At 40.3% G+C, this 27,182-nt stretch overlaps 1 protein-coding gene across 2 annotated transcripts in view; it reads right to left on the reverse strand.

Annotated features, from left to right (window-relative positions):
• LRRC49 (leucine rich repeat containing 49) overlaps positions 1 to 27,182 on the reverse strand; it is a 334,467-nt gene that overhangs the window by 159,109 nt on the left and 148,176 nt on the right. The window contains exons 1-3 of one of the 2 annotated variants that reach the window (XM_053717545.1): positions 15,010 to 15,222; positions 12,308 to 12,388; positions 7,170 to 7,317 (exon numbers count right to left, since the gene is read on the reverse strand). In XM_053717545.1, coding sequence (XP_053573520.1) covers positions 7,170 to 7,208 — 39 coding nt within the window. In that variant the 5' untranslated portion in view covers positions 7,209 to 7,317; positions 12,308 to 12,388; positions 15,010 to 15,222. Of the gene's footprint in view, positions 1 to 7,169; positions 7,318 to 12,307; positions 12,389 to 15,009; positions 15,223 to 27,182 lie in introns of those variants that run through there. The other variant, XM_053717544.1, reaches the window with a different exon arrangement.

Here is a 27,182-nt window from a genome sequence, read left to right on the forward strand (position 1 = left end):
CCTGCGTGGCCACGCAGGCGCTATCAGAATCACTGATGCTCTTTCCTGTTTGATCTTGGCAATTAGTCGAGGAAGCATCGGGAATGGTGGAAACACATAAGCCATGTTGAAGACCCAAGGGGCTGTCAGAGCATCTATCAGCACCGCTCCCGGGTCCCTGGACCTGGATCCGTAACAAGGAAGCTTGGCGTTCTGGCGAGACGCCATGAGATCCAGATCTGGTTTGCCCCAACGATGAATCAGTTGAGTGAAGACCTCCGGGTGAAGTTCCCACTCCCCCGGATGAAAAGTCTGGCGACTTAGAAAATCCGCCTCCCAGTTCTCCACGCCTCGGATGTAGATCACTGACAGATGGCAAGAGTGAGACTCTGCCCAGCGAATTATCTTTGAGACTTCCAACATTGCTAGGGAACTCCTGGTTCCCCCTTGATGGTTGATGTAAGCCACAGTCGTGATGTTGTCCGACTGAAATCTGATGAACCTCAGAGTTGCTAACTGAGGCCAAGCCAGAAGAGCATTGAGTATTGCTCTCAACTCCAGAATATTTATTGGGAGGAGTTTCTCCTCCTGAGTCCATAATCCCTGAGCCTTCAGGGAGTTCCAGACTGCACCCCAACCTAGAAGGCTGGCATCTGTTGTTACAATCGTCCAATCTGGCCTGCGAAAGGTCATACCCTTGGACAGATGGACCCGAGAAAGCCACCAGAGAAGAGAATCTCTGGTCTCTTGGTCCAGACTTAGCAGAGGGGACAAATCTGAATAATCCCCATTCCACTGACTTAGCATGCATAATTGCAGCGGTCTGAGATGCAGGCGCGCAAATGGCACTATGTCCATTGCCGCTACCATTAAGCCGATTACTTCCATGCACTGAGCCACTGACGGGCGTGGAACGGAATGAAGGACACGGCAAGCATTTAGAAGCTTTGATAACCTGGACTCCGTCAGGTAAATTTTCATCTCTACAGAATCTATAAGAGTCCCTAGAAAGGAGACTCTTGTGAGTGGTGATAGAGAACTCTTTTCCACGTTCACTTTCCACCCATGCGACCTCAGAAATGCCAGAACTATCTCTGTATGAGACTTGGCCATTTGAAAGCTTGACGCCTGTATCAGGATGTCGTCTAGATACGGAGCCACCGCTATGCCTCGCGGTCTTAGAACCGCCAGAAGTGAGCCCAGAACCTTTGTAAAGATTCTCGGGGCCGTAGCAAACCCGAAGGGAAGAGCTACAAACTGGTAATGCCTGTCTAGAAAGGCAAATCTTAGGTACCGATAATGATCTTTGTGAATCGGTATATGAAGGTAGGCATCCTTTAAGTCTACCGTGGTCATGTATTGACCCTCTTGGATCATGGGTAGGATGGTTCGAATAGTTTCCATTTTGAATGATGGAACTCTTAGGAATTTGTTTAAGATTTTTAGGTCCAAGATTGGCCTGAAGGTTCCCTCTTTCTTGGGAACCACAAACAGATTCGAGTAAAACCCTTGCCCTTGTTCCGTCCGCTGAACTGGGTGGATCACCCCCATGACTAAGAGGTCTTGCACACAGCGTAGAAATGCCTCTTTCTTTATTTGGTTTGCTGATAACCTTGAAAGATGAAATCTCCCTTGTGGAGGAGATGCTTTGAAGTCCAGAAGATATCCCTGAGATATGATCTCCAACGCCCAGGGATCCTGGACATCTCTTGCCCAAGCCTGGGTGAAGAGAGATAGTCTGCCCCCCCACTAGATCCGTTTCCGGATAGGGGGCCCTCTCTTCATGCTGTCTTAGGGGCAGAAGAAGGCTTTCTGGCCTGCTTGCCCTTGTTCCAGGACTGGTTAGTTTTCCAGCCCTGTCTATAACGAGCAACAGGTCCTTCCTGTTTTGGAGCGGAGGAAGCTGATGCTGCTCCTGCCTTGAAGTTACGAAAGGCACGAAAATTAGACTGTTTGGCCTTTGACTTGGCCCTGTCCTGAGGAAGAGTATGACCCTTACCCCCAGTAATGTCAGCAATAATTTCTTTCAAGCCGGGCCCGAATAAGGTCTGCCCTTTGAAAGGAATATTAAGCAATTTAGATTTAGAAGTCACGTCAGCTGACCAGGATTTAAGCCATAGCGCTCTGCGCGTCTGGATGGCGAATCCGGAGTTCTTAGCCGTTAGTTTGGTTAAATGTACAACAGCATCAGAAACAAATGCATTAGCTAGCTTAAGTGCTTTAAGCTTGGCCATAATCTCATCCAATGGAGCTGTGCGAATGGCCTCTTCCAGAGACTCAAACCAGAATGCCGCAGCAGCAGTGACAGGCGCAATGCATGCAAGGGGCTGTAAGATAAAACCTTGTTGAACAAACATTTTCTTAAGGTAACCTTCTAATTTTTTATCCATTGGATCCGAAAAAGCACAACTATCCTCCACCGGGATAGTGGTACACTTAGCTAAAGTAGAAACTGCTCCCTCCACCTTAGGGACCGTCTGCCATAAGTCTCGTGTGGTGGCGTCTATTGGGAACATTTTTCTAAATATCGGAGATGGGGAAAAGGGCACACCGGGTCTATCCCACTCCTTGCTAATAATTTCTGTAAGCCTTTTAGGTATAGGGAAAACGTCAGTACACACCGGTACCGCAAAGTATCTATCCAACCTACATACTTTCTCTGGAATTGCAACCGTGTTACAATCATTCAGAGCCGCTAATACCTCCCCTAGCAATACGCGGAGGTTCTCAAGCTTAAATTTAAAATTAGAAATCTCTGAATCCGGTCTCCCTGGATCAGATCCGTCACCCACAGAATGAAGCTCTCCGTCCTCATGTTCTGCAAATTGTGACGCAGTATCAGACATGGCTCTCACATCATCAGCGCGCTCTGTCCTTAACCCAGAGCTATCGCGCTTGCCTCTTAATTCAGGCAATTTAGATAATACCTCTGTCATAACAGCAGCCATGTCTTGCAAAGTGATTTGTATGGGCCTCTCTGATGCACTTGGCGCCACAATATCACGCGCCTCCTGAGCGGGAGGCGAAGGTACTGACACGTGAGGAGAGTTAGTCGGCATAACTTCCCCCTCGTTGTCTGGTGATAATTTCTTTACAGACATAGATTGACTTTTATTCAAAGTGACATCAATACATTTAGTACACAAATTTCTGTGGGGCTCCACATTGGCCTTCAAACATAGTGAACAAACAGATTCATCTGTGTCAGACATGTTTAAACAGACTCGCAATGAGACTAGCAAGCTTGGAAAATCCTTTCAAATAAATTTACAAGCAATATAAAAAACGCTACTGCGCCTTTAACTAGCACAAAAAAACGTCACAGTTGAAATAACAATGAACCAAATCAGTTATAGCAACCAAATTTTCACAGTAAATGTATTAAGTTAGAAAAGTATTGCACCCACTAGCAAATGGATGATTAACCCCTTAATACCCAAAAACGGATAATCAATTTAACAATTAACGTTTTTATCACAGTCAAACACACTGTCACAGGTCTGCTGTGACTGATTACCTCCCTCAAAATGACTTTTGAAGACCCCTGAGCTCTCTAGAGACGTCCTGGATCAAGGAGGAAGAAGCAGGAAGACTGAAACTGAATTTTTACTGCGCAAAAAAGCGCTAAAATAGGCTCCTCCCACTCCTATTACAACAGTGGGAAACCTCAGTTAATCGTTTCTATATAGAAATAAACAACAGCCATGTGGAAAATCATGCCCCAAAAGATTTATCACCAAAGTACCTCACAAAAAACGAATAACATGCCAGTAAACGTTTTAAACATACACTTTAAAAGTTAGGTAGTGTTATTAATAAGCCTGCTACCAGTCGCTTCTACTGCAGTTAAGGCTTATACAATACTTCAGTATTAACAGTATTTTCTTAGTCAAATTCCATTCCTTAGAAAATTACTTATTGTACATACATTCATCAGCCTGATACCAGTCGCTGCTGCATTTAAGGCTGTACTTACATTACATCGGTATCAGCAGTATTTTCTTAGTCAATTCCATTCCTTAGAAAAATAATTTACTGCACATACCTTGTTTGCAGGATTCCCCACATGCTATTCCCTTTCTGAAAGTTACCCCACTCCTCAGAATGTGCGAGAACAGCCAGTGGATCTTAGTTACTTCTGCTAAGATCATAGAAAACGCAGGCAGATTCTTCTTCTAAATACTGCCTGAGAACAAACAGCACACTCCGGTGCCATTTAAAATAACAAACTTTTGATTGAATAAATAAACTAAATATAAAAAACACCACAGACCTCTCACAACGACCTATCTAGTTGAGTTGCAAGAGAATGACTGGATATGACATGTGAGGGGAGGAGCTATATAGCAGCTCTGCTTGGGTGATCCTCTTGCAACTTCCTGTTGGGAAGGAGATATAATCCCATAAGTAATGGATGACCCGTGGACTGAATACACTTAACAAGAGAAATAGAGATATTGCTATTTAATACTTCCTCCAAGTCGTTTCTAAAACATTAAAAAGGATAGGACCCAATACTGATCCATGGGGGACCCAACTAATTAGTTTTGTCCAATTTGAGTATGATCCATTTAATTAAAGGGTCAGTCAACACAAACATTTTTATTGTTTAAAAAGATAGATAATGCCTTTACTACCCATTCTCCAGCTTTGCACAGCCAACATGGTTATATTAATATACTTTATAACCTTTAAACCTCTACATTTCTGTATGTTTCTAAGTCCCTAAAGACAGCCCCATGATCACATGCTTTTGTATTTGCTTTTCACAACAGGGGAAGCTAGTTCATGTGAGCCTTATAGATAACATTGTGCTCACGTCCATGTTCATGGAACACAGCATTAATTGGCTTAAATGCAAGTCAATAGATAAAGTCATGTGATCAGGGGGCCATCAGAAGATGCTTAGAAACAAGGTAATCACAGAGGTAAAAGTGTATTAATATATGTTTTCTGTGCAAAACTAGGGAATGGGTAATAAAGGGATTATCTATCTTTTAAAAAAATTAAAAAATTTGAGTTGACGGTCCGTTTAAACACATTGCTACATCTTTTTTATCCAGTAATGTTTCTATGCGCTAACATTTTCAGCTATTCCCAGTCCTTTCATTTCATACAATAATCTCTTGTGGCACTGTATCAATTTTTTTGCAAAATCCAAGTAAACCACATCAACTGGTTCACATTTATCTATATTTTTCTTACCTCCTCATAGAATTTAATTATAATAGTTTGACATGATCTATTACGCCATGCTGATTTGAACTCATAATCAAGTTTTTCAGAAAATAATCTTGAATATAATAATTCTTTATAATCTGTTCCAGTATTTCCTCACTACTGATGTCAGGCTTTAAGGTCTATAGTTTCCTGGATCAGCCCTGCTTTCCTTTTTAAAAAGTGTCACCACATCAGCTTTACGCCAGTTCTGGGGTATTATGCCTGATGATACCGAGTCTTGAAATATTAAGAGTAGAGGTTTAGCTATGACAGCGCTATGTTCCATTAAAACCCTTGGGTATATTCCATCTTGACCTGAGGTTTTATTTACTTTGATATTATCCATTTTTTTCATAATATCATCTAGAGATAAACCAGTTATTGGCATGGGGTTGTGTCTTCCAGTTTGTTTCAATGTCTCTCCCATTGGTTCTTCTCTTGTGTATACTGAACAGAAGAAATGGTTTAGCACTTCAGTCAGGGCCGTCTTTAATATTGACTGGACCCTGGGCAAAAAATGTCTTCCCACCGCATGCAATTTCGCTCTCCACCCCAACAACCCAAAAAACAACTAAATCAATTTATTTTATAATTGTTTTCAAAATTATTAGCAGATGGGCAAGATCATCCACTGCTGGACTAATCATTTTTAAAAAAATGAAATAAATTGCAATATGTGAAACTTGACCTAAGCAGTATTAATAAGTAAATAAATATATAAATTCCTGCACTGTGGATTTATTTAATATTCTTTTGAATGTGATTCTGGTGTGAGGTTAGCTGGTTAAAGAGATTTAGGGCAGCCAACTGGAACAAAGCAAGTTAAAGACTGAGGAGGAAGCATGGAGGTGCAGACAAATATAAGTTTACTGACTGGAACAGCAGAACTGCTATGGGAAGCTGTAAAATCTGAGACAGAGAGAAAAAAAAACTATAAAAATAAACCTTACATTAATGTGTGAAGTATCAGCATGACGCTATACATCAGCCACAGCAGTACATGTCACTACTTTGCTAGGAACAAGTTCCCTCTCACCCTGCACTAGACAATGCTGCATGGGGAGGGGCGTGTGTGCACTCACTTATTATTGCCACTGACACCTTTCTACAAAGCACTGTTCCCCTAATAAACTTCAGTTAGTTGATCTTAGGGCCACAGCAGAAAGAGCAGGGCTAAGGGGACCAGCAGACTGGATGCTGTCTGCCCAAGGCTGCATGGATACAGTGTGAGATGTGTCATACAGCCTCAAGACTGAAGAGAGCAGTGTATGCAGCTGCACAGATGCTCAAATCCTCATCTGCCTACCGCTCCAGCTTTCTGCTGCATGCGCCTACAGTCAGCCCTACCCAGAAACAATCCCCACCACCAGAGCAGTTACCTGGTAACAGTGGTAACCCCAGTAGGACCTTTTCTGATGCAGTTGGAATGGCTGGATGCCGAGTTAGGGCTTTGCATTCAGTGCTGCACAGTGCACATCTAAAACAGCATATGGCAATAGCTTGGCATGTCACATGACACCGGAACGGTCTGGCACAGTTTTTAAAAAAAATATATAGAAGCAGAGTACTTTTGACTGTGACAGTATTATGACTGAATGTGTGTGTTCCCCATGTCACATCAGCAGTCTGGTATGAACCATTTAGGACTCTTGGGCCCCTCAACAGAGACTGGGCCCTGGGCAGCTGCCCCTTTTGCCCTGTGTTAAAGACAGCCCTGACTTCAGTGATCACGGCCACTGTTAATAATGCCACCCTTCTCACATTTAATGTACCTATAATTTCCTTCTTCGATTTGTTTGCCATTTATATAATAACTTGTTCTGTTTATGATCCCAGTGCCATGACATGGAACACAGCAGATGGGAAAGTGTGTTTATGCTGCTCTGGTCATGTGCAGTAACAGTTGTAGTAATATGAAAAATCTTACTAGAAGCATTTTTTTTTTTTACATATTAAAGATTTGTTCCTACCGTAATTCTCTTCATATCCAGCTGTCGTAGCTGCAGCATATGCCCGAGAATGGTTTGCCTGTACCATGACTCTTGAGCTATAGGATTACCGTCAAGCGTGACATCTGAAAGGGACGTGGAATCAGCAAGGCACAGGATATTATTAACTCTGAAAAATAAAAAAATAAATAAAATAAGCCATCAATTTTGCAAATATGAGCTCCCAGAAATTAGTTATCATTTGACTGCCAGGACTGCATTTAAATGGACATTGTAATGTACCGTTAAATCTAAGTTGAATTTTGCAATGAATAATGCAGTTTTATTTTGTCAAATAAGTATATTGTTTTATGGGGTTTTTCACTAATTTTTCTGTCCCCAGAATAAATGGGCCCTGTGCAAACCAATCACAAACTAATACACAGATAAAGGATTTGAGCATGAATTGTTGATTGCAAAAGTGTAGTTAAAGGAGCAGTTTGGGGTAACTCTGACCGCTTTTTTTCCTTAAGGAAGTTTATCACTGATTCAGCTATGTTAATAATAATAATAATAAATTTAAGGACAGATTACAAGTGGCACGCTATCTGATTTTTTTTCACTTGCGCACTAACACTAAAAATAAAACTTTAACACGGGCAGGTTTGAGTACGTATTACAATTTGAAAGTAAAAAGTTAGTGCTCGAGTGAAACCTGGGGAGCTAACCTCAGAACATCGAATATCTTGACCACGTTAACTTCCCCCTATAGACATATATATATATATATATATTTATATATATATATATATATATATATATATATATATATATATATATAAAGGTGTAGATCACCAAGCACTCCACCATTGAAGACAAATGACCTGGGTTAAGTCTCTTAAGTATGGGAACTCATGGCATTTGTATAAAATACATTTAGACTTTATTCATTAGAAACTTGTAGATCACATGTTGACGTTTCGGCCCCAAGTGGAAATAAAGGCTCCACTTGGGGCCAAAACGTTGACGTGTGATCTACAAATTTCTAATGAATAAAGTCTAAATCCTGTGAGTGCACATACTTAAGAGACCAATATATATATGTGTGTGTGTGTGTGTGTGTATATATATATATATATATATATATATATATATATATATATAGTATATCACAAAAGTGAGTACACCCCTCACATGTTTGTAAATATTTTATTATATATTTTCATGTGACAACACTGAAGAAATGACACTTTGCTACAATGTAAAGTATTAAGTGTACAGCCTGTATAACAGTGTAAATTTGCTGTCCCCTCAAAATAACTCACACAGCCATTAATGTCTAAACTGTTGGCAACAAAAGTAAGTACACCCCTAAGTGGAAATGTCCAAATTGGCCCCAAAGTGTCAATATTTTGTGTGGCCACCGTTATTTTCCAGCACTGCCATAACCCTCTTGGGCATGGAGTTCACCAGAGCTTCACAGGTTGCCACTGGAGTCCTCTTCCACTCTTCCATGACGACATCACGGAGCTGATGGATGTTAGAGACCTTGTACTCCCCAACCTTCCATTTGAGGATGCTCAATAGGGTGTAGGTCTGGAGATATGCTTGGCCAGTCCATCACCTTTACCCTGAGCTTCTTTAGCAAGGCAGTGGTCGTCGTTTTGGAGGTGTGTTTGGGGTTGTTATGTTGGAATACTGCCCTGTGGCCCAGTCTTCAAAGGGAGGGGATCATGCTCTGCTTCAGTATGTCACAGTACATGTTGGCATTCATGGTTCCCTCAATGAACTGTAGCTCCCCAGTGCCATCCTCCCACTCTCACTAAATCTCTACCAAAGAGCCAGTTTCTGCGTGTAAGACGCATAGTATCAGACGAGAGTCTGGCACTGGAGAGACTTAGTGAGATAGGGAATGCATTCACAAAGAGAGGCTATCCATCTAAAATTATACAGGAGGGCATAAATAGCGCTCTAGACATTCAGAGGGCTAAGTTGTTAGAACAACAAAATAATAAAGAAAAGGACCAAACAGATAGAATGGTATTTGTGAGTAATTTTTCTCCCCTTAGTGATAAAATACAAGGTATTATAAGAAAACACTGGAGTGTACTAAGTGAATGTAACCCTAAAGTAAAGGAATTTCAAGTACCACCAATGCCTGCATACAGGAGGGGTAAAAATCTTAAGGATACCCTTGTTAGGGCAGATATAGGACCTGGTAAAATGAAAGTGCAAAGGTATATTGACAAAAAAAACAACGGTTGCTTTCCCTGCCTAAATTGTACTAACTGTAACAATATGGTGCGGGGCTCTACATTTTGCCACCCACGCACAGGCAAGAAATTTTTGATTAGAGGGTATTTCACCTGTAACACAGAATATGCTGTGTATCTAATCAAATGCCCATGTGGGTGGGGCTATGTAGGAGAGACCACCCGTAAGGTGCGTGAGAGGTTGAACCAACACAAGAGTAGCATAAGAACAGGAGATGTAGATGCACCTGTGGCTCACCATTTTTTGACAGCTGGGCATAGTCTGAGTCAAATTAGATTTCAGATTATAGATCATGTAGAGAGACCCAGGAGGGGGGGTAACAGAGAGAAAAAACTTCAGCAAAAATAATTGTTTTGGATCTATACATTAGGTACTATGTGGCCAGGAGGTATGAATAGAGAAATGGATTGGAGTATTTTCTGATTACTGTCCCTTTAATATAAGAGGTAAAGGCTTAAAAAAAGTCTAAAAAGTTCTTAGAGCTAACAAAAAGTATAGGTATCTTTGATTTAGAATGTCTATGTTGTGTACACATAATGATAAATCAACTGTGAAGTTATATGAGAACCTCTAAGAAAAGAGGTGTGTGAACACTAGGTGGAGTTAACTGATGTAGATAGATTATCACAGGTGTGTATTATAATTGAATGGGAGGGGTTAAGGGTATTTTAAGCCTGTATGTGTCAGTGTGATTTTATACATGATTAAGGACAGTTGGTCCGAAACGTTGTATTAACTTTTTGGCTAAAATAAAAATAAAAATCTTTTTATTCAGTGCTGCTGCAGCTTGAACTTTCTACTTATTTTTGGGTTTTTTGGTATGGACCCTTGCAGCTTGCACGGATAAATAACCTCAAAAACAGAGTGCTGAACAGTAACCTGCTGTTGGAATCCCCAGTGCCGGCAGCACTCATGAAGGCTCAGACCATGACACTCCCACCACCATGCTTGACTGTAAGTAAGACACACTTGTCTTTGTACTCTTCACCTGGTTGCCGCCACGCAAGCTTGACAACATCTTAACCAAATAAGTTTATCCAGTAATCCATCCAGTAATCCATGTCCTTAGTCTGCTTGTCTTCAGCAAACTGTTTGCTTGTGCATCATCTTTAGAAGAGGCTTCCTTCTGGGATGACAGCCATGCAGACCAATTTGATTCAGTGTGCTGCGTATGGTCTGAGCACTGACAGGCTGACCCCCCACCTCTTCAACCTCTGCAGCAATGTTGGCAGCACTCATACGTCTATTTAACAAAGACAACCTCTTGATATGATGCTGAGCACGTGCACTCAACTTCTTTGGTTGACCATGGTGAGGCTTGTTCTGAGTGGAACCTGTCCTGTGAAACCGCTGTATGGTCTTGCCCACCGTGCTACAGCTCAGTTTTAGTGTCTTGGTAATCTTCTTATAGCCTAGGCCATATTTATGTAGAGCAACAATTCATTTTTTTTTCAGATCCTCAGAGAGTTCTGTGCCATGAGGTGCCATGTTGAACTTCCAATGACCTCATATCATTGAGCCCTTGTAGCTTTTAAATGCAATTTTTTTAAAATACTATTTATTAGACAATGTTATTATGAGTGTAACTGTACTTTTAAATGTATTTTTGATGTGTCTTGTGACACTTTTATGACTCGCGTAACAGTTAACCCAACTAAGGGCTCGTTTCCATTGAGCAGTAAAAAATGGAGCCTTAAGTTGCCGACAGCTAAAAGTAGTTTACGGCTCCATTTTAGCACCAGGTTTCCATTAAAATATTTTGTGCATTGCATGTAGTCGCTCTTTTCGTGTAGGTGTAAGTTAACGCTGTGTTAACGCTTCCATCCGATGCCGGATTTCTTGAAAATCAAGTTAGTTGATATGGTATGATATGGTCTTACATTCTAAAATGTACGCTTAATGCCTGCGCTACTTATCTGTGATCACCTCTAAAGAGAAACAAAAACAAAGATACACTTATTTATAATACATCTTTTTTAACTAGAAGTAAATACTACTTTTTATTATAATTGCATTTTCTACTTTATTAACATATGTGATAGGTATTGCTGCCCTAGGCATAGGTCTAGTTTGAATTTTGTAATATGAGAGCAAAATCAGAACTGCTATTTATTGAGCTTGATCAATGTTAATGCACAATATCACTAATGTTTTTTGTGCTCCAGTTGTAATCTAGGCCATGGTGTCAAAAGAACTCAAAATAAGACCTATGGGGAGTTGACTCCATTTTATGTATCACTGTCCAGAAGTGACACGGTCTCTGAGATTTGGGCTTTTAGGCCTCAAGTTGGAGGGGAGGCCTATTCAAACGAGGGTATATTAACCCCTCTCTAAACAATTTAGTTTAATTAAAGGGACATTGTACACTAGATTTGTTTTGTAGATGATCCATTTAAATAGCCCATCTGGGAGTGTTGTTGTAAAAATGTATAGTTTTTCTTATTTTTTAATAACACTGTGATGATTTTCAGACTCCTAACCAAGCCCCACAGTGTCAGATGTATACATGCGTTTACAGACTACTGCTGGCTCCTGTTTATGTTACCTGTCTTTTCATATGCAGGGAGGGGGAGAGGGGGGAATGTCTTTTCTTTTTGTTTTCCAAGCTCCTTTCACAGTAGATGTCTTAGCTTATCCTCATCAACAGTGCTAAACTAGGAGCTTCTAAGTAGATTTTTTAAAAGATTTTATACTGGATTTTTAGATCAGTATCTGTGCATATTCTTTATAGTAGTGTCTATTACATGCAGTTATTTGAAAATTGGTGTACAATGTGTAATGCTCGTGGGATACTCCTCTATCAGACCGAACTCGGCCAGTAGTCTTGTTATCCCGGCGTCATGCCGGAATGATAGGGAATATCCCAGAGCAGAGAAAGTTAGTGAGATGAGAAAGGCGGCACTCACCACAGGTAGGACAGTCCCCAGCGGCAACAGCAGATCAATCCAAGGACAAACCACAAGAATGGTCAGTCAGGCAGGCAGGGTCTGGCAACAGCAAAGCAGTACAAGGATAAACCATTAGAATGGTCAGGCAGACAGGGTTTGGCAACAGTAAAGCAGTCCAAGGGCACACCACTAGAATGGTCAGGCAGGGTTTGGCAACAGTAAAGCAGTCCAAGGATAAACCACTAGAATGGTCAGGCAGGCAGGGTTCAGCAACAGTAATCAATCCAGCAGTTGAGGGTTAAGGCAGGAAAAGTAGTCAGGCAGGCAGGTTCAGCAACAGTAATCAATCCAGCAGTTTAAGGGTTAAGGCAGGTAGAGTAGTCAGGCAGGCAGGTTCAGTAACGGTATATAGGCAAAATAGAAAGAACGATCTGTCACACCCAAGAGCACACAAAGTAACACCTATACTTGGGCAGTGACAGATCATTTGCAGCACATTTAAAAAGGCGCAGGATTCGTGCCTCTGAGTTGGGACCGGCATCAGGAGTGTGCGGCGATGATGTCAGCGTCACACAAATCCAGAGCCGGCACTGCACCTGGCATCGAGCAGGGAAGGAGACGCCGCGCCCCTGGCAACACAATGTCCCTTTAAGTACTAGGGAATAAGGGATGTTGGAGAAAGTCTATGGTTGTGATTGGAATATTAAACTTTTGGGATGATTAGAAAAATCCTCAAGAACATTATAGGGTCCATTCACCAAAGGGCAGGACAAAAAGGAGTGAACATCTATGGTCCTGTCCACCCAGCATTGCATCTAGTGGGCAGCATTACATTGTCCGCATTTACCATTGTAAACTTTGCCTCGTGTGCAAAGCCGCCCTCTGCAGCGAGCAGTCTGAAAAGTCAGAGGGGGAACACACACCTGACATTTATTTTTATTTACTTTTGAATGTTTTCAGGTATACATCTATTTGGTTTACTGAAAGGTTTACAAATCACAATAGCATAATGTCTATTTGGGGTCCTAAAAATTAATCCAATTATTTATCAGAGTTAATGCATTTACATTAAATATACTGAACATATGCTACATCTATATAACTGTATGTAGGTCAATACATGCCAGAGAAATCAAAGATGATAAACAGCAGGAGAGAGCAAGGCAGGAAAAAGTAGTGTTTATATGCTTATGCAAATTTGTACTGTATAAGAGAATGATACAGAGCATATGAAATAGAAGTGTGTGCATAGACTCACATGTGCACCCTTATCCTACCCACAATGCCCAATCCCTCTCATTCCTACCTGTCCTTTTTACCAATTATAAGCCAGATCACGAGTGGAGTGCAAAATTGCACTTTCGCAAGCTCAATATTTTTGCGATCCAATTGTAATATCAGCGCACGCAATTGTGCGCTGGTATCTGAAATGGCCCACAATGCGAATGCGACCTGAGCACTGAGCATTGCTATTGAGCGCTCGTCCATAGGCTTCAATGGAAGCCTCATTCTAATGCTGTGAGAAGGGAAGGAAATATAAATTTATACAGTATGTATATAAGCATATACAGTACATATATTTTTACTGGGAACACACAGTTCCCATAGACCGCAATGTAAAGGCACTTTTCAGTGCCATTTTTTTTTCTTTTTAACCCCCAGAAACTGATTTGTGAAGCTAAGAGAGACTCTTTATTTTGTGGTCAATTTGGGCACTTTTAGAAAATTAACCAGAGATCTTAACTCTGGTTAATTTCTAAGCGCTAGTTGTAATGGCTGGTTATTTATCACGCACCCCAAACGGGCGATAAATTGGTGCTCCACTTGTAATCTAGCCCTATATAGTTACATACAAATAAGTGGTCAGAGAGAGTTTGGGAGATAAAATAGTACATTATGTGCATGAGTCATCAGAGAACAACTTAGTAACAATACTACATTACACGTTGCAATATTTAACAATTTTGCTTTATTTAAATTGTGCACTTTTACAAATGTAACAATAAATGTTAACTGTATTTAAGTAGGTTGTTAAATATAAGTTTATTTTTTATATTAACCAAATTTTATACCATGTTTTAAATGTAGACATATGCTTACTCATTGCTTATTACTGATTATAAATAATTCAAACAGGAATTTATAGTCATTTAAATTTAATATGAGGAAATTTCCTAAAAATGTAATGAATTATTCTGAATATTTTTTAGTAAATCTGACGTTTTAGTAATACACTGTGGGCTATTTATACTGAATGTGGTATCTGAGACAAGGGATATCCTACTGTAAAATAATTATCTGGGAATGACAGTTACCAAATAAAGCAACGCTATAGGGTAGGATGCAAATGCTTCAAACATAGTTAATACCACTGAAATGCTCAGGAAGATTCCTCCTTGAAGACACACACAACTAATGATCTAGGCTTTCCTATAAGCAAAACAATAAATCTCCCTAATAATAAACAATGCTTGTAGGCCATCAGTTATCTGAGCAACCTATAGTCCTGTGTAGTTGGTTACAAAGCAAAAGCATGTTAGAAGGGTGTGGCATCATCTCCTTTGAAATCAATAAGAGTAGAAACTGCATCACATAGTAATGACCTAACTTCTGCTGTTCCATATTTAATTACAGTGCAGTTGACAGTAACAGCTGATAACAGCAGCAAGATGGTGTTGATAACAATGACAAATCAAGTACAGAAATAGAAACGCCCTTACCTCAATATGTTGTTAAAGCTGAGATACAGTAGCTGTAGGCTGGGCAAAGTATCCACATCTCTCTAAAAGGAAGCAGAGCAGCACATATTCACCACATGAAGAAGATTATCTGACGTAGCACTGGAACATCTGCTCAGCTGACAGAACATTTTCTGCTAATTGCAGTAGTCATGCTGCAGCACTGCTTACTGTAGGAAAGGCTGCTCCATTGCTCTCTGGTGCGACTAGCCAGGAAGTGCTTTAGTGCAGTATCTAGTCTGCAGAACAAGCCGCACTTGCGGGGTGAACAGCATAGGGAGGGAAAGGAGGGAGAGCAAGATGCAGGCTCAGCATTTTAACTGCATAGCAGCCAGCCTACAGTAATAAGCTGCAGAACAGTAAATGGTATAGCGTGGTACACAAAGGCATGTTCTGGGTAATTGCAATGGATGTTAATGGGTTATTAGCTTGTGTGCTAGCTGAATACAAATTAAAGTTATTTGTCGAAATCTGCTTTGAATAAAATAAATGTTCATTGTATAATTTGTAGTTTATTATTTTATTTAATCTAAGCTTGCCTAAAACATATAATTACACAGCAGTCATAAATAATTCACTGCTCTCTAAAGATAAACACTTCACAGGACTGGGTTACAGAGACAGATGATAACTACAGAGTACATCAAATGGCTGAACAAATGTTATAAGGATAATAATACTTACATGTACTACACAGTATTAGCAAACAAGGCTTGTTTTGTAACTGGGCATTGATGAATTTGATCATTCTCTATCTATATAGAAATGGACAGAAATGTGCATGTGTCCCTGGTTTGCTAGAAGCAATATGTTTCACCAGTTTGTGCCTTTGTAATGGGCAGTAAAAGAGTGAAAAATGCAAACCAACTGACATATAGAGACATATGTATATAAAAATAATAATCCAAAAATGCCTCTCACAAATTATGTTATGGTTTAACTGCTATTTTAACAAACAGAAAGTGTTTAGAATGTTCAATAACCCAATATCTTTATTGTAGAGGAAGATTGCAGAGCAGGCTGGTTGCATGAACTAAAGACTACAATACTTCTCAATTGGGTTCAGAAACTATACAGACATGTATAACAGAGCAATACATTATCATAGCAGAGATATTGCTTCCCATGCAGTTGGACCTAAATCAGAAAAACAATTTGGATGATTTACAAGGAATGTACCTTAAACATAATAAATGATGAAATGCTTAAAGGGACACTCAGGTGAAAATAAACTGTCAGGATTCAGATACAGTATGTCATTTTAAACAACTTTCTAATTTACTTCCATAAAAAAAAATGTGCACAGTCTTTTATATTTACACTTTTTGAGTCACCAGCTCCTACTGAGCATGTGCAAGAATTCACAAGATATATACGTATATGCATTTGTGATTGGCTGATGGCTGTCATATGATATAGGGGGAGTGGAAATATAGATAACTTTGAAATTTGTTAGAAAAAAAATCTACTACTCATTTGAACTTTAAACTAATTACTATTGCATTGTCTTGTTATCATGTATTTGTTGATTATGCAAATCTACTGTATTTACTGGTCCAGCTTAAAGAATACAAATATACAAATTACATCCTGATACAAACATGTTACCATGATTAGCATAGTGAGGATAAACAAGTGTATGCTTTTGTTTTTTGCAAAAACATTTTATTTCCAAATACATACATCATTTCTAATTGCATTTTTACCCAGTAGCCAAGCATATGCATGTATACATTTACTGATTATCTTAATACCATTATCTCTACTCTCGAGGGTTTTTGTTTGGTCTAACCTTGCTTCCCATTGACCTCATGAGATTCATTTATACACCACTTCCTTTCTTGCATTTTTAATATCAAGTTGTTTCTTTGCATGCACTGATTAAAATAGGGTGTGCTAAAATAGTTTTGGCCATGTTAAGATGCTTTGGTTAAAGGGACACTTAAGTCAAAATAAACTTTTATGATACAGATAAAGCATACATTTTTAATACGCGTTCCAATTTACTTTTTATACGCACACTTTCTGGATTACAAGATCCTACTGAGCATGTGCACAAGATCACAGGGTATACATATACTAGTCTGTGATTGGCTGATGTCTGTCACATGATACAGGGGGCCAGAAATTGAGAATAAAAAAAAAATAGAAAAAAATCTACTGCTTATTTGAAATTCAGAGTAGGTGTTAAATCATTGTCTTTTTATTATGCACTTGTTAATTATGCAATTCTACTGCATTGAGTGGTCCTTTAAGATTTGTAACCATCCACTGACAGCCAGGAGCTGTTTCTTCACAGTACGGAAATGATATTGCATATTTTAAAGATATTTTATTGGGTATATATTAAGTTACTTTAAAATGGCTAGCCAAATAAGTTTTCTGAGGATACATCCACCTTTCACATCTGCAATTGAGTGCACTCCAAATAAATTCTGACTACATGTCTGTGTGTTATTCTTAGCATGAGACTTTATTATTGATTGTGTTGCACTTGTAATCTAGCCCTATACATATTGCAGTCTGTTTACTTACAATATCCTTTGAAGCATCTATTTGAGACAACCTCACCAGATTTTAATGGTGAGACCGAAATACATTTTTTTATTGGGCTTAGAAGCAAGAAATCTTTAATACCACTTGTAATACCAGATTGTGAGTTAAAGATAACAAACCCTGCACTATTGATTTTGTGCCACTTGTCATCTAGCCGCAGATGTATAAATATTGCTGTTTGTTTAGTTAGAATATCCTTTGAAACATCTACTTAAGACAACATCAGCAGCCTTTAAAAATGAAGCTGAAACACAAGATTTTCTTGGGCTGAAAAACAAGAAATCTTTAAATATGCACAAGGGACTCTATGTCCAACCCACTCACCAATACTGTGAGAACAATTTAACATGGAGATTATGTATTAAAACTTTACCTATTTCATTTTATTTTCTTGTATAAACTATTACAGACTGAAACATAACATAACAGAAACGTTACAAAAAGTGGAGTACAGCTTTTATTACATAGAACACTTTATGAAACTATGTAATGACCTTTTATCTACTTGGGACTTTATACTTTGTATAACAGTATGTGTATGAATACAAATGTAAACAGAATAGGTTCAGGTAAATGTAGCTAATATGTAAATATAAAAAAATCACTTATTAGGGCTGTGTGATTAATCACGATATGAGTGTATTGTTATCTGAATCGCAAGAGGTCACAAAGTTTTATGAAAACAAAAACGGCTTCCTTACGTTGTTTCCACAAGAAGCAATCACTGATCACTCCTCCAGGGAGGCAGACCAAGAAGTGTCCTCCCTTGTGCCGGTGTGTAAACATCCCAGGTATTTTTTATTGTGAAACACACAAGAAATAAGACAAAAACCCAGAAAACTTCAGTATGCACGACCCTCCCAAGTCAATACTTTTGTAGAGCCCCTTTTTACAGCAATTACAGCTGCAAGTCTATTGGGGTACAACTTTATAAGCTTAGCACATCTAGCCACTGGGATTTTTGCTAAACTGCTCCAGCTCCTTCAAGTTGGATGGGTTCCGCTGGTGTACAGCAATCTTTAAGTCAAACCACAGATTCTCAATTGGATTGTGGTCTGGGCTTTGACTAGGCCCTTCTAAGATATTTAAATGTTTCCCCTTAAGCTACTTGAGTGTTGCATTAGCAGTATGCCTAGGGTCATTGTCCTGCTGGAAGGTGAACCTCCGTCCCTAAATATGTATAGCTTAGAGGAGAGAAGGGAAAGAGGTGATATGATAGCAACTTTCAAGTACATTAAAGGGTTTAGTAAAACTGAGGCTGTGGGTATTTTACATAAAATTGAAAATTCAAGAACAAGGGGTCATGAGCTCAAGCTAAAGGGTAGTAGATTCAGGAGTAATTTGAGGAAGCACTTCTTTACAGAAAGAGTGATTGATTTATGGAATAAACTTCCTCAAGAGGTAGTATCAACAAACACTGTGGGGGACTTTAAAAATGCATGGGACAAGCATAGGGCTATCCTACGAACTAGATAAGTTTATACTGTTAGGTAAGGTCGGGCAGACTTGCTGGGCCTATGGCTCTTATCTGCCGTCAATATCTATGTTTCTATGTTTCTATGTCCCAGTCTCAAATCTCTGGAAGACTGACACAGGTTTCCTTCAAGAATTTCCCTTTATTTAGCGCCATCCATCATTCCTTCAATTCTGACCAGTTTCCCAGTCTCTGCCGATGATGGTGTTCTCGGGGTGATGAGAGGTTGGCCTGTGCCAGACATAGCGTTTTCCTTAATGGCCAAAAAGCTACATTTTACCAGAGTACCTTCTTCTTCTATGTTTGGGGAGTCTTCCACATGCCTTTTGGCAAACAGCAAACGTGTTTGCTTATTTTTTTTCTTTAAGCAATGGCTTTTCTCTGGCCACTCTTCTGTAAAGCCCAGCTCTGTGGAGTGTATGGCTTAAAGTGGTCCTATTGACAGATACTCCAATCTCCGCTGTGGAGCTTTGCAACTCCTTCAGGGTTATATTTGGTCTCTTTGTTGCCTCTCTGATTAATGCCATCTTTGCCTGGTCCGTGAGTTTTGGTGGGCAGCCCTCTATTGGCAGGCTTGTTGTGGTGCCATAATCTTTCAATTTTTTAATAATGGATTTAATAGTGCTCCGTGGAATGTTCAAAGTTTCAGATATTTTTTTTTTTAACCCAACCCTGATCTTTACTACTCCACAACTTTGTCCCTGAGCTCATTGGTCTTCATGGTGCAGCTTGCTTAGTGGTGCCCCTTTCTCAGTGGTTTTGCAGACTCTGGGGCCTTTCAGAAGAGGTGTATATATACTGAGATCATGTGACACTTACATTTCAAACTGGTGGACTTTATTTGAAGGGATACTAATCCCAAAAATGTTTTAAATGTAAAGCTTAGGAGTCAGCCCATTTTTGGTTCAGAACCTGGGTTACACTTGCTTATTGGTGGCTAAATGTAGCCACCAAAAAGCAAGCGCTTTCCAGGGTGCTGAACCTAGAATGGGCCGGCTCCTAAGCTTTACATTCCTGCTTTTTAAATAAAGATAGTAAATCAAAAATAGAAAAAAGTTGCAGACTAATCCTTAGTTGCAGATAAATGTCTATTTTATTGTATACAATGTATATACATTTAATCCAAGTAACAGGTCATACAAAAAGATCTGGTGCGTTTCCTGTGCCACCAGGCACACTTCCTCACTCCATTTAAATAAAAATAGCAAGAGAACGAAGAAAAATTGATAAGAGTAAATTAGAAAGTTGGTTAAAATTGAATGTTCTATCTGAATCATGAAAGAAAAAATGTTGGTTTAGTATCCCTTTAAAGGTATTTGATAATAGGATAATTTAATAATAGGAGTAAATTAGAAAGTTGCTTCAAATTGCATGCTCTATCTGAATCACAAAAGAAAACATTTAACTAATTATGGCCTAGATTTGGAGTTTGGCGGTAGCCGTGAAAACCAGCGTTAGAGGCTCCTAACGCTGGTTTTAGGCTACCTCCGGTATTTGGAGTCACTCAAAAAAGGGTCTAACGCTCACTTTTCAGCTGCGACTTTTCCATACCGCAGATCCCCTTATGTCAATTGCGTATCCTATCTTTTCAATGGGATTTTTCTAACTCCGGTATTTAGAGTCGTGTCTGAAGTGAGCGTTAGAAATCTAACGACAAAACCCCAGCCGCAGAAAAAAGTCAGTAGTTAAGAGCTTTCTGGGCTAACGCCGGTTCATAAAGCTCTTAACTACTGTACTCTAAAACCCATAAAATACCTATGTACCCCTAAACCGAGGCCCCCCCACATCGCCGCCACTCGATTACATTTTTTTAACCCCTAATCTGCCGACCGCCACCTACGTTATCCTTATGTACCCCTAATCTGCTGCCCCTAACACCGCCGACCCCTATATTATATTTATTAACCCCTAACCTTCCCCCCACAACGTTGCAGCCAGCTACCTAAATAATTAACCCCCTAATCTGCCGACCGCAAAGCGCCGCTACTTAAGTTATCCTTATGTACTCCTAATCTGCTGCCCCTAACACCGCCGACCCCTATATTATATTTATTAACCCCTAACCTGCCCCCCACAACGTCGCAGCCAGCTACCTACAATAATTAACCCCTAATCTGCCGACCGCAAAGCGCCGCTACTTAAGTTATCCTTATGTACCCCTAATCTGCTGCCCCTAACACCGCCGACCCCTATATTATATTTATTAACCCCTAATCTGCCCCCCTCAACGTCGCCTCCACCTGCCTACACTTATTAACCCCTAATCTGCCGAGCGGACCGCACCGCTACTATAATAAAGTTATTAACCCCAATCCGCCTCACTAACCCTGTAATAAATAGTATTAACCCCTAATCTGCCCTCCCTAACATCGCCGACACCTAACTTCAATTATTAACCCCTAATCTGCCGACCGGAGCTCACCGCTATTCTAATAAATGTATTAACCCCTAAAGCTAAGTCTAACCCTAACACTAACACCCCCCCTAACTTAAATATAATTTAAATCTAACGAAATTAATTAACTCTTATTAAATAAATTATTCCTATTTAAAGCTAAATACTTACCTGTAAAATAAATCCTAATATAGCTACAATATAAATTATAATTATATTATAGCTATTTTAGGATTAATATTTATTTTACAGGTAACTTTGTATTTATTTTAACCAGGTACAATAGCTATTAAATAGTTAAGAACTATTTAATAGCTAAAATAGTTAAAATAATTACAAAATTACCTGTAAAATAAATCCTAACCTAAGTTACAATTAAACCTAACACTATACTATCATTAAATTAATTAAATAAAATACCTACAATTACCTACAATTAAACCTAACACTACACTATCAATACATTAATTAAATACAATACCTACAAATAACTACAATGAAATAAACTAACTAAAGTACAAAAAATAAAAAAGAACTAAGTTACAAAAAATAAAAAAATATTTACAAACATAAGGAAAATATTACAACAATTTTAAACTAATTACACCTACTCTAAGCCCCCTAATAAAATAACAAAGACCCCCAAAATAAAAAATGCCCTACCCTATTCTAAATTACTAAAGTTCAAAGCTCATTTACCTTACCAGCCCTGAACAGGGCCCTTTGCGGGGCATGCCCCAAGAAGTTCAGCTCTTTTGCCTGTAAAAAAAAAACATACAATACCCCCCCCAACATTACAACCCACCACCCACATACCCCTAATCTAACCCAAACCCCCCTTAAATAAACCTAACACTAAGCCCCTGAAGATCATCCTACCTTGTCTTCACCTCACCGGGTATCACCGATCGGTCCTGGCTCCAAAATCTTCATCCAACCCAAGCGGGGGCTGGCGATCCATCATCCGGTGGCTGAAGAGGTCCAGAAGAGGCTCCAAAGTCTTCATCCTATCCGGGAAGAAGAGTAGATCCGGACCGGCAACCATCATCTTCCAAGCGGCATCTTCTATCTTCATCCGATGAGGACCGGCTCCATCCTGAAGACCTCCACCGCGGACCCATCTTCATCCGGCGACGTCCAACTGAAGAATGACGGTTCCTTTAAGGGACGTCATCCAAGATGGCGTCCCTCGAATTCCGATTGGCTGATAGGATTCTATCAGCCAATCGGAATTAAGGTAGGAATATTCTGATTGGCTGATGGAATCAGCCAATCAGAATCAAGTTCAATCCGATTGGCTGATCCAATCAGCCAATCAGATTGAGCTCGCATTCTATTGAACTTGATTCTGATTGGCTGATTCCATCAGCCAATCAGAATATTCCTACCTTAATTCCGATTGGCTGATAGAATCCTTTAGTTAGTATCAGCAAAAGTATCAAATTCGTAAAAATTTGGCAAAAGTGTGCAGTGAAGACCAAGTCGCTGCCTTACATATCTGATCAACAGAAGCCTCGTTCTTGAAGGCCCATGTGGAAGCTACAGCCCTAGTGGAGTGAGCTGTGATTCTTTCAGGAGGCTGCCGTCCGGCAGTCTCATAAGCCAATCGGATGATGCTTTTAAGCCAAAAGGAAAGAGAGGTAGAAGTTGCTTTTTGACCTCTCCTTTTACCAGAATAGACGACAAACAGAGAAGAAGTTTGTCTGAACTCCTTTGTAGCTTCTAAGTAGAATTTTAGAGCACGGACTACATCTAATTGTGTAGCAAACGTTCCTTCTTTGAAACTGGATTCGGACACAAAGAAGGTACAACTATCTCCTGATTAATATTTTTGTTGGAAACAACCTTTGGTAGAAAACCAGGCTTAGTACGCAAAACAACCTTATCTGAATGGAACACCAGATAGGGTGGAGTACACTGTAGAGCAGATAACTCAGAAACTCTTCTAGCAGAAGAAATAGCAACCAAAAACAAAACTTTCCAAGATAACAACTTAATATCTATGGAATGTAAAGGTCCAAACGGAACCCCTTGAAGAACTGAAAGAACTAGATTTAAACTCCAGGGAGGAGTCAAAGGTCTGTAAACAGGCTTGATCCTAACCAAAGCATGAACAAATGCTTGAACATCTGGCACAACTGCCAGTCGTTTGTGTAGTAGGACAGATAAAGCAGAAATCTGTCCCTTTAGAGAACTCGCAGATAATCCTTTATCCAAACCTTCTTGTAGAAAGGAAAGAATCCTAGGAATCTTTATCTTATTCCATGGGAATCCCTTGGATTCACACCAGCAGATATATATTTTCCATATTTTATGGTAAATCTTTCTAGTTACCGGTTTTCTGGCTTGAACCAGAGTATTTATCACGGAATCTGAAAACCCACGCTTTGATAGAATCAAGCGTTCAATCTCCAAGCCGTCAGCTGGAGGGAGACCAGATTTGGATGTTCGAATGGACCCTGAACAAGAAGGTCCTGTCTCAAAGGTAGCTTCCATGGTGGAACCGATGACATATTCACCAGGTCTGCATACCAAGTCCTGTGTGGCCACGCAGGAGCTATCAAGATCACCGAGGCCCTCTCCTGTTTGATCCTGGCTACCAGCCTGGGAATGAGAGGAAACGGTGGAAACACATAAGCTAGGTTGAAGGTCCAAGGCGCTACTAGTGCATCCACTAGAGTCGCCTTGGGATCTCTGGATCTGGACCCGTAGCAAGGAACCTTGAAGTTCTGACGAGACGCCATCAGATCCATATCTGGAATGCCCCATAGTTGCGTCAACTGGGCAAAGATCTCCGGGTGGAGTTCCCACTCCCCCGGATGGAATGTCTGACGACTCAAATAATCCGCTTCCCAGTTTTCCACACCTGGAATGTGGATTGTAGATAGGTGGCAGGAGTGATTCTCCGCCCAATGTATGATTTTGGTCACTTCTTTCATCGCCAGGGAACTCCTTGTTCCCCCCTGATGATTGAGATACGCAACAGTCGTCATGTTGTCTGATTGGAATCTTATGAATCTGGCCTTTGCTAGCTGAGGCCAAGCCCTGAGAGCATTGAATATCGCTCTTAGTTCCAGAATGTTTATCGGGAGAAGAGACTCTTCCCAAGACCACAGTCCCTGAGCTTTCAGGGATTCCCAGACCGCGCCCCAGCCCACTAGGCTGGCGTCGGTCGTGACGATGACCCACTCTGGACTGCGGAAGCTCATTCCCTGGGATAGGTGATCCTGGGTTAGCCACCAACGGAGTGAGTCTCTGGTCTTCTGATCTACTTGAATCACTGGAGACAAGTCTGTATAGTCCCCATTCCACTGTTTCAGCATGCACAGTTGTAATGGTCTTAGATGAATTTGCGCAAAGGGAACTATGTCCATTGCTGCAACCATCAATCCTACTACTTCCATGCACTGAGCTACGGAAGGACAAGGAATAGAATGAAGAACTTGACAAGCGTTTAGAAGTTTTGACTTTCTGACTTCTGTCAAGAAAATCCTCATTTCTAAGGAATCTATTATTGTTCCCAAGAAGGGAACTCTTGTCGACGGAGACAGGGAACTTTTTTCTATGTTCACCTTCCATCCGTGAGATCTGAGAAAGGCCAGAACGATGTCTGAGTGAGCCTTTGCCTTTAAAAGAGACGACGCTTGTACTAGAATGTCGTCCAAGTACGGTACTACTGCAATGCCCCTTGGTCTTAGAACCGCTAGAAGGGATACGAGTACCTTTGTGAAAATCCTTGGAGCAGTGGCTAACCTGAATGGGAGGGCCACAAACTGGTAATGTTTGTCCAGAAAGACGAACCTTAGGAACTGATGATGTTCTTTGTGGATAGGGATATGTAGATACGCATCCTTTAGATCCACGGTAGTCATAAATTGACCTTCCTGAATTGTGGGTAGAATCGTTTGAATGGTTTCCATCTTGAACGATGGTACTCTGAGAAATTTGTTTAGGATCTTTAAATCCAGGATTGGTCTGAAAGTTCCCTCTTTTTTGGGAACTACAAACAGATTTGAGTAAAATCCCATTCCTTGTTCCGCCGTTGGAACTGGGTGTATCACTCCCATCTTTAACAGGTCTTCTACACAATGTAAGAATGCCTGTCTCTTTATTTGGTTTGAGGATAAGTGAGACATGTGGAACCTTCCCCTTGGGGGTAGTTCCTTGAATTCCAGAAGATAACCCTGAGAAACTATTTCTAGTGTCCAGGGATCCTGAACATCTCTTGCCCAAGCTTGAGCAAAGAGAGAGAGTCTGCCCCCCACTAGATCCGGTCCCGGATCGGGGGCTACTCCTACATGCTGTTTTGTTAGCAGCGGCAGGCTTCTTGGCCTGCTTACCCTTGTTCCAGCCTTGCATCGGTTTCCAGGCTGGTTTGGTCTGTGAGGTATTACCCTCTTGCTTAGAGGATGCAGAATTAGAGCCCGGTCCGTTCCTGAAATTACGAAAGGAACGAAAAACATAATTTATGCTTACCTGATAAATTTATTTCTCTTGTAGTGTGTTCAGTCCACGGGTCATCCATTACTTATGGGATATATTCTCCTTCCCAACAGGAAGTTGCAAGAGGATCACCCAAGCAGAGCTGCTATATAGCTCCTCCCCTCACATGTCATATCCAGTCATTCGACGGAAACAAGACGAGAAAGGAAAAACTATAGGGTGCAGTGGTGACTGGAGTTATAATTTAAAATTTAGAACCTGCCTCAAATAGACAGGGCTGGCCGTGGACTGAACACACTACAAGAGAAATAAATTTATCAGGTAAGCATAAATTATGTATTCTCTTGTTAAGTGTGTTCAGTCCACGGGTCATCCATTACTTATGGGATAACAATACCAAAGCTAAAGTACACGGATGATGGGAGGGACAAGGCATGAACATTAAACAGAAGGAACCACTGCCTGTAGAACCTTTCTCCCAAAAACAGCCTCCAAAGAAGCAAAAGTGTCAAATTTGTAAAATTTGGAAAAAGTATGAAGTGAAGACCAAGTTGCAGCCTTGCAAATCTGTTCAACAGAGGCCTCATTCTTAAAGGCCCAGGTGGAAGCCACAGCTCTAGTGGAATGAGCTGTAATTCTTTCAGGAGGCTGCTGTCCAGCAGTCTCATAGGCTAAGCGTATTATGCTACGAAGCCAAAAAGAGAGAGAGGTAGCCGATGCCTTTTGACCTCTCCTCTGTCCAGAGTAAACGACAAACAGAGAAGAAGTTTGTCGAAAATCTTTAGTTGCCTGTAAGTAGAACTTCAGGGCACGGACCACGTCTAGATTATGCAAAAGACGTTCCTTCTTTGAAGAAGGATTAGGACATAAGGATGGAACAACAATCTCTTGATTGATATTCTTGTTAGAAACAACCTTAGGTAAAAACCCAGGTTTAGTACGCAGGACTACCTTGTCTGAATGAAAGATCAGATAAGGAGAATCACAATGTAAGGCAGATAACTCAGAGACTCTTCGAGCCGAGGAAATAGCCATCAAAAACAGAACTTTCCAAGATAAAAGCTTAATATCAATGGAATGAAGGGGTTCAAACGGAACACCCTGAAGAACTTTAAGAACCAAGTTTAAGCTCCACGGAGGAGCAACAGCTTTAAACACAGGCTTAATCCTAGCCAAAGCCTGACAAAAAGCCTGGACGTCTGGATTCTCTGCCAGACGCTTGTATAAAAGAATAGACAGAGCAGAAATCTGTCCCTTTAGTGAACTAGCGGATAAGCCCTTTTCTAA

Source organism: Bombina bombina, chromosome 6 (assembly GCF_027579735.1).
Source record: "Bombina bombina isolate aBomBom1 chromosome 6, aBomBom1.pri, whole genome shotgun sequence".
Taxonomy (NCBI): domain Eukaryota; kingdom Metazoa; phylum Chordata; class Amphibia; order Anura; family Bombinatoridae; genus Bombina; species Bombina bombina.